This window comes from Tubulanus polymorphus, chromosome 1 (assembly GCF_964204645.1).
Source record: "Tubulanus polymorphus chromosome 1, tnTubPoly1.2, whole genome shotgun sequence".
Classification (NCBI taxonomy): Eukaryota; Metazoa; Nemertea; class Palaeonemertea; order Tubulaniformes; family Tubulanidae; genus Tubulanus; species Tubulanus polymorphus.
In genome coordinates this window covers 15014357-15027933 of record NC_134025.1, presented here as the reverse complement: position 1 = coordinate 15027933, position 13577 = coordinate 15014357, and the positions used below count along the sequence as shown (strand labels likewise).

The window sequence follows — 13577 nt, the reverse complement described above, 5'->3', positions numbered from 1 at the left end:
TTGACTTCTCCCGAAAAGCAAGGAAATGAAACTGGATGTTTTTAAAATCCGGAATTCCGGAGAAATCCGGAGAAGTGGCAACTCTGAAATATGCAGCATCTTCATTTTAAAACTGGATCGGGAGTTAAGATGCGCACATACGATATCAATGAAGTGGTACATGGATTGGGTCACATAGTAGAATTTGTGTTACCGCTGCATAGTTTAACCGGTTGTGATAGCGTTAGTCATGTTAGGGGCATCGGTAAGTTAACAGCCTGGAAACAACTAAAAGAACATTTCAATGATCTTGAATCTCTAAAAGATCTGGGAATATCTGCTGATTTAACTGATTCAATCCACAGAACATGTGAGAAATTTATTGTGCTTTGCTATATGAAAAACAAATCATCAGCAATAGTTTCAACACTGGATTAACTCAGATAGATTTTCTTAAGTAAATTTGGATCGAATGCAGAATCTCTACCTCCAACATCAGATAGCTTTCATTACCACATCCTCCGTGCGTATTATCAAGCTGTATTATGGCGAAGTGCAGAAGTCCCGATGATCAATTCAAAACCTGATGGTAGAGGATTGGTTCAAGATGATAGTGGTATAAAACCTAAACTGATGTCTAATGAACCAGCACCGAAGTCAATTCTAGAACTAATTTCATGTAAATGCAAAGTATCCTGTAGTGGACGATGTAGGTGCGCACAAAATGCATTGCAATGCACAGATGCCTGTCAATGCAAAAAATGCGAGAACACTGGTGATATATAGGATGAGGATGAGTGTGATGTTGAAGGCGATGATATCTAAGAGCTTTTTGCCACATTTATTTTACTTTACGTAGATAAGGGACATCTCGGGAATCTAAGCCTAATTTTGGATGTCGCGAATATAATTTTCCTAAGTAGAATTGGAGCTTATCTTGCTATTGTCATTCCGGATGCAGTTCCACATTAGTTAACTCCGAGCTGAAATTGGTTTATCTTCCAATGAGTTATCCAAGTAAAATCTTAACTCGCACCTATGTCCAGTTTTATGATACATGAACATATACATTGTACATGTAATGAACGTAGTGATTGAACCTCAAAAGTGATGATCTGCTTTGTCATGGCCGAATTAAAAAAATCCATGAGAAATTTAAACCCAAAGATCCAGCTTTGTTCTAATTTGAATGAGCTTTGTTTTGATTCAAATGTTTTTCGTTGTAATGGATATGTGTAGATGTAATCCGTAATGTGACGATATAATTGAGTCTTTTATCAATTTTTTTCCACACACAATTTCTGATGAACAAGGATTGGAACCAGGATTTTGGTTCATTTCTATATACTATATTCTATATGTACATGTTGCCATGGTAACAGTACAATAACAATGGGGGATGGGTATCATATAATTTATCGGTGGGTTAATTACTCTCAATAAAATTTTGGAATGGTACATCGAAAAAATGTTGTTTCAATTATTTTATCAAAAAGTCACCATCGCTATTCCACATATTGAACTACGTAATGTTGCCAACATTGCCACCAAAAATATGCAAATTATTGGATTCAGGGGTACATAGAATCTAGTTGGAATGTCCAAATTTCTCAAACTCGGTGTCGTTAGATGCGTAGTCAACCCTTCTTCAACAAAACATAATTTCTATTAGTTTAATATTTTTGTATCCAACGAAATATACTCAAATAATGAGTGACATCGTTCATTATGTAACCAAAATGATTAATGCGTTTCCATGGCTACAACAATGAATTTTTTGAAGAGTTAATATAATACCGATTTAACACCTTGGCTGAACTTGTCAGACCAGTAACCCATAGAGACCATATGGGATCTCAGTACCGACTTGACCTCTGCTCGAGGATACTGGAGTCCCTAATCACATACTGAAAACTTCTTCCCATGGAGGCCCAAGGTAATAGAACTATAGTTAGAAACAAATAGGCCTATGTAAAGTACCCATATGATCATTTCATGATGTATGAATTGTAGGCAGTCCTGAAGATTTTAAACCCACCAGAAACAGAACTATAGATAGCAAAAAATATATTAAGTACAGTTGAAAAACTGTTTTGTGACCCGCCAGCCGCGTTACAAATGCAGCAGTAACTCGAACTGTATCAACTGACAACTCAAGTCAGTGGCTATGCCAGCAGACCCGTACGCCCTCTGCGAACAGTAGGAGAGACTACGAAAAATTAAGTTCAGCAACTGAGTGAATGTGGCTTTCAATAGTTTCATTCATGATAGCTTTTAATAGTAAAGCAATTAAGGCCCAAGCTTAAACGTTTTTAAATGTGACACTATGTCTTCGCATGACCATTCGACAATTAAAATATGAGTCTGTTGATGCACATCTACTACACGTAAGTGGTACATCAATAGAATTTCAGAGAATCCGTGCTCTAAGTAATAAAAAAAAGCCTATAAGATGTCCCCCCTTCAATGAATCAAGAAGTTTCCATGAAAATCTGTCGCTTGATACGATATCATTTATTTCATTATTACGAAGTTTGTTAAAGGGCAAATGCCATCAAAATTGTACTTTCCGCGATTTCTTAACCAGAAGATACTTGATTTCGGGGTGTTATAGTGTCTGGGAGAAAAAAGGAGCTGATCGAAAGGTATTTATTTGAATTTTTGCTTTAAATCGCGAGAACAGAATACACTGTCGTGTCGGTAAAAAAGTGCAGATCCGCACCTCTCCGGGTGGTTCGCTACCGGGCGTATTTCAGATTCAAATGTCATCAGCAATTCAGTACATTGGTTAATTTTAAGATATCTTCACTTGAAAGTAGATTTTTAGCCTGGATTCTGTCATTCAGTAAATTGCGTCGATCACGAGAGGTGCAGATCTGGCACTTATACCTGACACGCTTTCTCGTCTCGGGGTTCCGGTTTTTTTTTATCAGTTCCGGTTTTTAACATCGGTATAAAATTTGCCATAAATAAGACGTACTATAGCCTACGATTAATATTGCCCGTTTTGTTAAATGATGTCTGTGAACTATTCTGTAATTGCTGAAAAGGTTAATTTATGAGTTTACTGGCTACATCTAGTCTGTAATTAAATCTCTTAGCCAGTAGCTACTAGTAGCCTAGCTTTTTATAAAACATTTAAAATGGACGTGTAATATCGATTTTTAACAACGGTGAATGTTAACAACTGTGAATGTTAACAACTACATAATGGAGATACTTATTTCCTTATAACTTTTGTCTTTCAGATTAGAGTAGTATCGAAGAAATAAGGCATCAAGCAGTAATCAGCCAGTAATGGAATTTAGTACTCTCTGCCAAACAAGTTGCTGCTGCGGACCCAGTTTCACAGTTGTGAGTTAGATTTAACTCTGAGTTAAAGTTCTCATTTTCAATGAGTTAACTCAAGAGTTAAATCTTGATTCGGAACTGTACAACTGGACCCAGGCCTATGAAGCCGAACAACAAAGGAAGAAGGCCCTTGACCAAGTTGCAGCCAATGAAACGATCACTGATTTGGACGATCAAAAGCAAATTGAAGGTAAATATTGATAAGTTTATGGTGACTTTCGAAATGAAACTGTACAGTAAATAAAACAGCTTTAGTAAAATATTGAAAGCAAAAAAAAATTGTTACAGATTTTAACTTATTTTTCAAACTTTTTTTCAGATATTTATTCTGGCGAAATTGAAATGACTCCAGTTCGATCTTCCGTTAGTTAGGGTGTCCAGTGGTGTGAACTTCTTGCTGACTGTACCCCATTGGACCGCTATGGAAAAACAGATGAGAATATTCATTTCTACACAGGATTAGAGTCGCGCAAGAAGTTTTTCTCTGTTTTACATGAAGCACTTGAACCACATTGAGAATCATTGGACTTGCTAAAACTTTCAAGATGTTAACACATCCAATGAACTATACGAAAACAATGATGGCTGGAAGCATAATCAGAAAATAATTTGTTTCTATTTCTGTAATTTTAAATTACTTGTTATTGTTTCACGAGATGCATAGACAGAATAAAGACGTATTTCAGCAATGCATTTACATATATTTTGAATAATTTCTGAAGAAGTACCTCTCCAGCACAGCATCTTTGAAATATACATCGAAAAAAAAATCAAATTTTTGGAACATCTGATCCTGGAAGTCTTTGTTGTTTATAACTTTTATCACTTTCATGTCCTTAAATGTATAAATAATGAAATAACACGTTGTTGCATTTGTGCAAAATAACTGTCCTTGAACTTGGTAATAGTAGGGATTATCTTTCTTCAGTTCGAGAGAGCCATTTTCATTTATAAAATACGCTAGAGTTAACTCGTTAATTGCTTGATTGCGTGCGGCATAAGGACACTTAACTTCAATCAATGTATCAGAGTCAATCGTACCATCAGGAGATGCAGCTAAATACGGCCTGTCCTTTGAAATATACAATCCACATTTGTTAACTTTAACGCCAAACACTGACTCAAACTTTGTGATAGCTGTTGATTCGTATTTTCTCCCATGTACGATGGATGAAACGCTGAGTTCTGGCTGCAGGGAACATAAATCAGATGCTAGTTTTTTAAAATCAGTGGCAGCAGTGGCTTTACATATTCTTCCAAATGAGGATGCTGTCATGCGTTTCAGTCTTAAAGAAATCCAAGTCTTGTTTGTAGATTGCCCACATGTAGCATTCTCTATTACTTCTACATCTATATCAGACACGGATCCTGGTAAAATCTGAAATTAAGTCAGAAAATTTAAATTAGGTGTACCCATCTTGACCAAACAGTATTGCTGACTGAAAAATAAAAGATTCGATTCCGTTCATGAGTTCGTTATAATGAGGTTCCACTGCCGTCATAATGAAAAAAAACATTTATTTTATGATTATCTTACCTTTTCCCTAATTCAAAATTCCTCAACACCAGATTTTTTCATGTAAATATGGTCATTTTCAGCAGCATATGGATTAGCTGGTTCTGACAACTGCAGAAATGGCATATCCTGTAACTAGAGAATGCAACTGAACATTAGTCTTTTTAATTAAATGAATTAGCTTCACACTCTAGAATATCTCCATATGACCACTCAAAATTGATTTTTTCAACACCCTATGTTCACAGACCCTGAGATGGACGAGTGCATTTTATTGGCATCGTCTGGTAATTTTTATGTACACACATGATGTAGGCGCAGGTTCGACATATGGAAATAAATCTGACTGTAAACAGATCACTGTAGCTGATAATTTAAGATCAAGTTTGTCACACTTTGCACTCTATTTTCTCGTCCTCTCAAATTATCTGGTCTTGGATCATATGAAAGCTGTTTGTTGGCGGGCTTCAGCAATGGTGGAGTCTTTCATAGGACTACCCTTGAATGCTTTGCTTCTATGAAAAGTCTGAAGAACCTGAAAAAAAATTGTACAGGTAGGTCAAAACTTTATTTAAATAGAAACACGTGTATTGGCAAACAGAAATCTGGACTTTTTTTTACTGCCAGACTAAGTGATGAAAATCGGTTACCTCATGTTGCCCCTCTTTTACTTAAATCAATTTATACTATCATTTTAGAGACAGTTTCTAAGTAAATTAAACTGGATAGAAATTTATCTTACCTGAGTGCAAGTTGTTTCTGTGATTATTTCACCAGTAGATCGGATGGAGCAAAGACCATAAAGTGCTGTCGCGACATGTTTACAATGGGCTGTTGGGCCCTGACCTGCTCCGCACTCACACTGGCTTTCAAGGAGAACCCCGTTCATATCAAGTTTGATGTCAACACAATATTGAACAGTTTTCTTCATCTCTACCCACACAGATGATTTTACAAAAACTACATGTAACTGACTGGTCGCTAAACGTATATGTCGGAGAAATCTAAAAAATAAGATAAAAAGCTCACTTAATATTTTTTCAAAAAGAGAACAAAAGTGATAGTTTGATGAAAATCTAGTGTTACCAGCTTAGGAAACATCAAAGTCACGCTCACCTTTGTTAGTATAAGTCTTTGTTTGATCTTGGCATCAAGCCACTGATCATATAAGATTAAAAATTCGCACAGCAGTGTCTCACTTATTGGAGGTAGATCTTTAACCATCCCAGGATGTAGATCCTTGTATTCATCTGCAGGCGGGCGGGCTTCAGATGATTTTACAAAAACTACATGTAACTGACTGGTCGCTAAACGTATATGTCGGAGAAATCTAAAAAATAAGATAAAAAGCTCACTTAATATTTTTTTAAAAAGAGAACAAAAGTGATAGTTTGATGAAAATCTAGTGTTACCAGCTTAGGAAACATCAAAGTCACGCTCACCTTTGTTAGTATAAGTCTTTGTTTGATCTTGGCATCAAGCCACTGATCATCTAAGATTAAAAATTCGCACAGCAGTGTCTCACTTATTGGAGGTAGATCTTTAACCATCCCAGGATGTAGATCCTTGTATTCATCTGCAGCAAGAAGGTCCATCTTATATTCACTTTGCAGCTCATCAGACTGCTGTGTCATCTTATAGAATTCTAACACGAAGAACAAAAAAGCTTTCTGAAGGCGTACATGCAGACCAGAAAGTTTTGACTAGCTCAGTCGGGCCTCTAGGCCTGTGTATCATCATAGGATTTTTTCTCTGCCAACCACCCACACAAATATGGACAGTTGATAAGTTGATATTTACAATGGCTGGGGTAAATTTGTGCTAAACATGCTTTAGATATCCTTTTTCAGTCATTTGAACTCCCGGCCCAGGTTGAACTCGAACCCGGGATTCCGGGAATGTAAAGCGACTAGTCTATAGTGTCTATGTTTTAGTCCGGATTAAAAACATGATTTACCTCTCTATGAGCTCTTTTTTCCTTCCTGAAACTTTTGCTCCTCTTGCTTTAAGCTCTTTTTTCAATTCTTCGAGAGTTAAATCACTCATTGTGACAGGGAGAGTCGTAAAAACTACCGTAAATCCCATAAAAGCAGACGCTAAAATATTGTAAATGGTGGCGCCATCTATAGCCAAAAATTTTCAGTCACTTGCCAGGGGCGCCAAGCAGTTCCCCCATTAGGTGTAACTGGCGCGGTACAAGAAAGCCAGTGTGAATGTGGGGCTGGGCAAGATCCACCTGCACACTATTTACTATAATTTTGTTTCTTGGATTTTCAGGTGTTGCAGTTCCAAAACTAAAGGGCAGTCTTATAAAAGGCAGTCCCATGAAAGAGTAACACAGCTCAAATCGAATGGTTTATTTTTCTTATTTCACATTTCGACCCATGGTGATTGAAAAGCAATTCAATAGAAATCAATTAAAAAGGAATCAAATTGTAATTAGATATTTCAAAATTGTTTTATTAGACTGGACAAGGTGGCAGCACCAGTTTCTCTCATTTCATCATTTTCTTTATATTGATTAAGTCTCAGTCACAAGACGCAATTCTTCAGGACCCAACATGCGATTTTTCTTGCGAAAGAATGATGGTATATTGATTTTGACATTACTGGGAATGAACAAAACGTCAACATTGAAACCTTTGTCCACCATGATGCTGTCATTACTGTCACAAAGTCTCCACAATTCGCTCCTTTCTGTTATTTGACGGTCACTAGTAGATCCACCATATGCTGATGACACATAAGTTACAGCACCAGCAGGACTAACTCCTACTACCACCTTCATAGTATTTCTATTCTTGTATGTGGAGTAAGTCGACTGCTGTACCAAAGGGTGCTTTGGTTTTTTTATAGGACATTCGGTGCCATCAAGAACAACTCGCCTACTCGGATATTTGATAGCAAAATCGGTTGGCATGTAAAACTGAACTAACTTCTTTTCTGGCCACCAATTGATTTCATCCAGTTCATGGGCCATAAAATTAATCCATGTTATGCAAATGTTCCGCACAATTTTTTCAGATATATTGAACATTTGAGAAAGTTCAAAGTCACATCTATATAGCCTTAATTTAATGAGACACAAAAAAATTGTTCCTCGACAGATATAATCGGTGTTATTCCCTGATAGTAGTTCAACTTGTAAGCTGCAGGTCCTAGCACGTTGAGCACAAAATAAAATTTCTTTCATGATTCCAACCCAGTGTAGTAGTGAAAACAGTCATCATTTTTCCTGTAATGGTCCAAGGGAGAGTAAACCGAAACAATTTCACACTGTACTCCAATACTTGTGATCGGTGGTGCAGAATCAGGCAAATCTTCACACACAGTAACGGGAAGATCTGAAAAGGCAAGATTATTATTGTTGAGTGTAAATTTGGAATGCATCTTCACAATTTCTCACTCAAAGGTCCTTACATTGACAATTTTCCCCCACTGTTTCATGCGCTGCTACTTGATAAAGTGCCACTTCACATTGTTTTTTGGCCGCAGATTCTTGTTCCGACAGAAGCTGTTTACGTTTCATGTATCTATCATTCCTGCTAAGTCCTGCTGGTGAAATTTCTGAATTCCAGGGAAACACTGATGGTACCGCATCTTTCTTCAGTCGATTTTGCAGAGGTGATGTACCTGTACATAGAATAATTCAATAAATATATTAAACTTCAACTGAGACTAGTCATAATCAATGATTTATGGCAGCGTTGGCAGTAAAATTTGTCAACACTTCAACTTTTGTTCACTAGATGGCGCTAGTGGTAGCTCAGCTATCAAAATAAGTTAGCTGACTTAAAGCAGTCACACCCGATAATAATCCCTAAATTTCAAGACATAAACATTGCAATCCAAACCTCAAAAGGCAATCAACACATTAAATATTGATTTAAAAAACGTTTTATCGATGACTGTTATAAGTTTTGTACATTATATATCCACTTTCCGGATTTTTAGAACATAAAATTGAAACGTACATATTGAATGTTTTCATGCGAGAGCGGTCTTCAGTCCACACGTGGCGGGTGACGGTAAACTGATACTTAAATTTCACAGGCCTCTTTAGGCCTGATGAGGCCCTACTTCCAGATTATTGAAGGACTACCCACACTTTTTTAACTCGACCCATCCAAGCCCTTCTGCTGGCTTTTGACGAGACTTGCTCAGGCTAAAAAATCTTCTAAATATCCCATATCAAATTGATTTCATTCATTGTAACACCATGTATGTAACACCTGTTGTGAGCATTAAGTGTAAACAAACCTGAAGTGGTAATTTCAACGTAGTCTTTGGTTGTAAAATGATTCCGACACACTACACTATGCCTCGACGGTTTCCAATGAGCTTCGCCACGTCGGACTGCGTTCACCCAAATGCGTCGCCTACTCTCATCTTTCGGGAAAGCGTGTCCTCCGAGCTGCCCACACAACGGAACACAGCATTCAGTCGGCATGGCCAACTTTCATTCAAGAGAAAAGCGGTTCAAAGCGCCCCATTCAAAGCCGTACGCTATTGAATTACATCCCGGTTCATGTGGGGTCGCTATAACCGAGTTGACAGTCAGCGCCGCTAGCGGCAGGTGCGCGCATAGCCGGTAGCTCATTAGCGGAATAGTTATCTATTTATCCTTCACTCCGTGCGTATAGTTCATATTCAACCCGCGGGTGGCGCTATTTATGATGTTAACTATGACAATCAACAAAAGCACATGTGCGCGCTAGTACGCGTAGCCTATGTATAATCGATAAAATAAACATCATTTGTTCACCGTATTCACTGACCTACAGTGCTACTCACTTATACACGATTATCATGGCATATACAACAGTAGCAACACTTACAATGGCAAGAGTTTATTTATTCAAATCACTCCTAAAACGATAAAATACCGCACAAAATGTCTAGTGAAATAGTTCCATATTGGATATTTGTGAATACATCACATTTGAAAATGAAATTTACACAATATTCTATTTTGATGGCATTTGCTCTTTAAAGTTAGACAATTTATTTTCGTAAATTGAACAATTTCCAAGATTCACTTCCCTCTTACCCAATTTTACTGTCCTTCCATAAAATTCACTGCTTTTCACGGCCGCCCGCGACGAACCGTGGCAGTTGAATCATTTGCAGTATCCAAAAAAAATTTAACTAGGCCACACGCGAGGCGCACTTTTCTCATACATGCGCAGATCAATACACCACACTGCAGCAAGTCTGTGTCTGTTTTATCACGTGTATGAAGCATGAATATACATAAAAGGGCATGTGTTCTTTCGAAACAAAATGTAGTTCCAACAACAAATAAATAACTTAATTAATAAATACGCAAACGATTCGGATGCAAAGCAACGATAATGGGTTTTCTGCACAGTCTGAGAATCCTGTTCAATGGTTAACACAGTTTTATAAGGTCGACAAAAGAGACAAAATTAGACCTACTTGAGAGAAAATTAGACCTACTTGAAACCATGGACAACTGGACCAGATGGTCCTATTTGACTCTGGATAATCGACTGTTAGGCCATAATTACTCTTTATGATTTCGACAAAGCATTTGTTAAGGTACAACATCAACCATTACTAAACAGGCTATTAGGAAACGGTATCAATGATAGGTCGCTCAAATGGCTCAGCAGTTATCTCTGGACGAAAACATGTGGCCGAAATCAATGGAAAGCCTCATCTTGGAATAAGTCGGTCTAACTAGTGTAGTCACGCAAGGTAGTATCCTAAGTAGTCTTCTCTTTAATGTCCTGATAAATGACATACACAGTAATCTAAAATGCACCGGAATGAGTAAATATCCAAAACGACCTTAACACGCTGTGTTCCGTACATGGCCAGAAATATGGAAGATGGGCTTCAACCTAAAGGCATGATATGGATATTAGATACAAAGAATACCCAGGTTCCGGTTATACTTTTGTGTTCGAATTAGAAGATTATTTTTTTTGAATAAAGATTACTCATTATAATGAAAAGACTATTTAGTTTCACCAAAATTTTGCTCTTTGGAATGAAAAATGCTTCGATGAAACAATATATCTGTTCGAACAAAAAGAAACTTAAATGTTCTAAAATCTCGTTCGAATGAAAACAATTGTTTGATCGAAAAACATGCTTTTTGTTGAAAAAACATTTCTTCGTTCTGACAAAAAAATTGTTATTGATGAAATGAAACACTTTTTGTCCAGACAAAAAAATTTTGTTGAACGAAAACAATTTTTTCCAAATTCTGAACATCAGCATTTTAGTCATAGAGTCCATTTTGGAATAAAAATATTTCCATAATACTCATTATTTCAACATTTTCAACACGTAGGTGGTTAGATTAAATGCCCCGCCTACTGTGCAAAAACCTAGTATGGATGTCCATTCCTAGTTTTTTTTTTCATTCGGCTAAATTAATAAATTAAGGTTATGATTTTGCATTCGCTATTGAGTTTTTAAAAAATATAAATATTCAAAAAAACCTTCGAAAAATTACCAGGTATTTATGGGATACGAACCGTTCGCGTCGGCTAGCAAAGGACTGGGAATGACCATGCAGGCATGCACATCGCCATTTGCAATTATTTTGAGGATATTTTTGCTATTTTTAGTCAATTTTCATGGTTAATTTCTTAGTTCAAACAGTCTGGTGTTTGAATTCAAGCTCCAAGGCAAGTATATAATTGTTTTATAATTGTTGTATAATTGTTTCATTAAATATTTATAGTGATGATGATTGAATTTACTGTAATCGGTAAAATCTATTTTTCAAGTAGGCCTATATTACACCATGAACTCTTTTTAAATCACAATCTGTCCAGTCATGAAAAAGGATGCTCGTTTGCATACTATACTTATGATTCCTTAACATTGAACTGAATGATCAGCCGGTATTGAACAGTATTTGCCAATTCTTTCTACAAATGAATTAATCACTTACAAATGAAAATGGAATTTTCCATTATTAATTTAGGGAATGAGTACATACATTTCCTTGAGTAGTGATTTATATAAATGAAAAATGAAAAGTATACTTTCAGCCGGAACAAATTACTGAAAAAGAGGTCAAGAGTCCTGTTATGGTAGGTGTGACCAGATGATTGATATTAGGGATATTGATTTATTGGTTTATTGTTTGGAATTGTGTGCAAGATTAAAAGGTTTTATAAATTTGTCTCATTCCAGATCAATGTTTTGAAGTATAGATCTTGGGTTACCGCGGCCGAAATTAGAAAGAAGATTGGACAAAACCTGCAACAGTATAAATCGTTGAGTAAATCTGTAAATATTTGAAAATAGAATTCCCATTAACATATACACAAGTGAGTTATTACATTTGGTTGATAATTTTGGAACTACATTTTGTTTTGCCATTATGTGGATCTCCTTTCAGGCAATGGGTTTTTAGGATATTGTGAAGTTTGGATAAACCATCATGTCCAGAGAAAGAAGTGGTCAAATTTTGACCATTATGAATGTGTATTTATACTTCTTCGTGAATACAGTCGTGTAGAGCTCGAACATGTGTGATTCACATGTGTAAAATTGGGACAAAATCACACGTGTGATTCACATACAGGGCTGTATCACACATGTGATCTTTGAAATAATGTCCCATTTTTACACATGTGAATCACACATGCTTTTTACAAAATAACATGTGTGATTTTTTGTAAGGGTTATGCCTTTTCAGATGAAGCCCTTCTTCCATGTTTCTGACCTTGTACAGAACAAAGCTTGAGCTATAGTGACAATATACCAGCAATAGCCATAGACCAGCTATAGTGAATAGGATAGTTAAGTAATGATTTCAGTGAAGCATTCTAACTTATTTTCCTGTAAGCAGATGGCGACACCAGACGGCGTACAAACTCTAACAAAGCAAGAAAGTGATATATCATACATTTGGCATGTATTAGGGGGTATACAAAGCACGAGTCACGTGGGTCAGATTTCAGAAGTGGAGAAGACCGTAGTAATGGCCAATGCACTAATGACGTTCTCTTGTGAGTTTGGCTGATATCTTAGACATAGTAAAGATAGATTCTGATGAAAATTCGTATTGGGATGAATCTGATGACAGTGCTTGATTATGGATGGCCCAAAAATCTGGATGACCTTGGGATATATGACCTTGGGGTCAAACCCTGAAGGTAACCCCCAAAGTTCGCAAACTTTGTTCCATTCAAAAGCTTATGAAAAGAGCTTTCATCAAATACATACAATATGGGATTACCCCTCATATCTACTGAGTTATTCAGTTTTCCCAATGCAAGGTCCAAAATCACTTACATGCCAAATAATACTTGCCTGTTAGAGGGTTAAGTCGTTTTGGAAATTTACTCCGTCATGTACATTTTATCATTGCCCTGTACATTTAATCATTTATCAGGACAGCAAAAAGAAGACGAACCTCCAGTTAGTTAGATTTACTTATATTCAAATTGAGACAGTTCCGTTGATTTCGGCCACCTATTTTGATTCAGAGAAATCTGCTGAGGCATATAAGCGAACCGTGGTCATTACCAGTGCCTAATAGTTTGTTTAGTAATCGCTGATGTAGTACCTTATCAAATGCTTTTTCAAAATCCATAAAGACTTATTAAGACCTAAAAGTCAATTTTCCAGTCAACTAACCATCTGGTCCAGTAATCCATGGTTTCAAGTAGGCCAAATTGACTATGTAGACCTTCCTTTAATAAAACCGTTTTGACTGTTGAACAGGATTCTTAATTCCCTT

The 13577-nt window shown here is 36.6% G+C and overlaps 2 protein-coding genes across 7 annotated transcripts in view; both read right to left on the bottom strand.

The window, feature by feature from the left end:
- The window catches only part of LOC141898313 (uncharacterized), a 57012-nt gene that overhangs the window by 19954 nt on the left and 23481 nt on the right, over positions 1-13577 (bottom strand). The window lies entirely within an intron of this gene.
- On the bottom strand, positions 7755-9613 carry LOC141915082 (uncharacterized). The gene is made up of 3 exons (XM_074806490.1): positions 9107-9613; positions 8267-8479; positions 7755-8190 (listed from the first exon to the last, which is right to left on the bottom strand). The coding sequence occupies exons 1-3, from the start codon at positions 9294-9296 to the stop codon at positions 8036-8038; spliced, it is 558 nt and encodes a 185-aa protein (XP_074662591.1). The 5' UTR covers positions 9297-9613; the 3' UTR covers positions 7755-8035.

What these genes read in the sequence shown, in the direction of transcription:
- LOC141915082 (XM_074806490.1), bottom strand. Translation starts at nt 9,296, where the DNA reads ATGCCGACTGAATGCTGTGTTCCGTTGTGTGGGCAGCTCGGAGGACAC. An exon ending in CGTTGAAATTACCACTTCAG is followed by an intron (nt 8,480 to 9,106) that starts GTTTGTTTACAC and finishes TTCTATGTACAG; the next exon opens with GTACATCACCTCTGCAAAAT. An exon ending in AGTGGGGGAAAATTGTCAAT is followed by an intron (nt 8,191 to 8,266) that starts GTAAGGACCTTT and finishes TTGCCTTTTCAG; the next exon opens with ATCTTCCCGTTACTGTGTGT.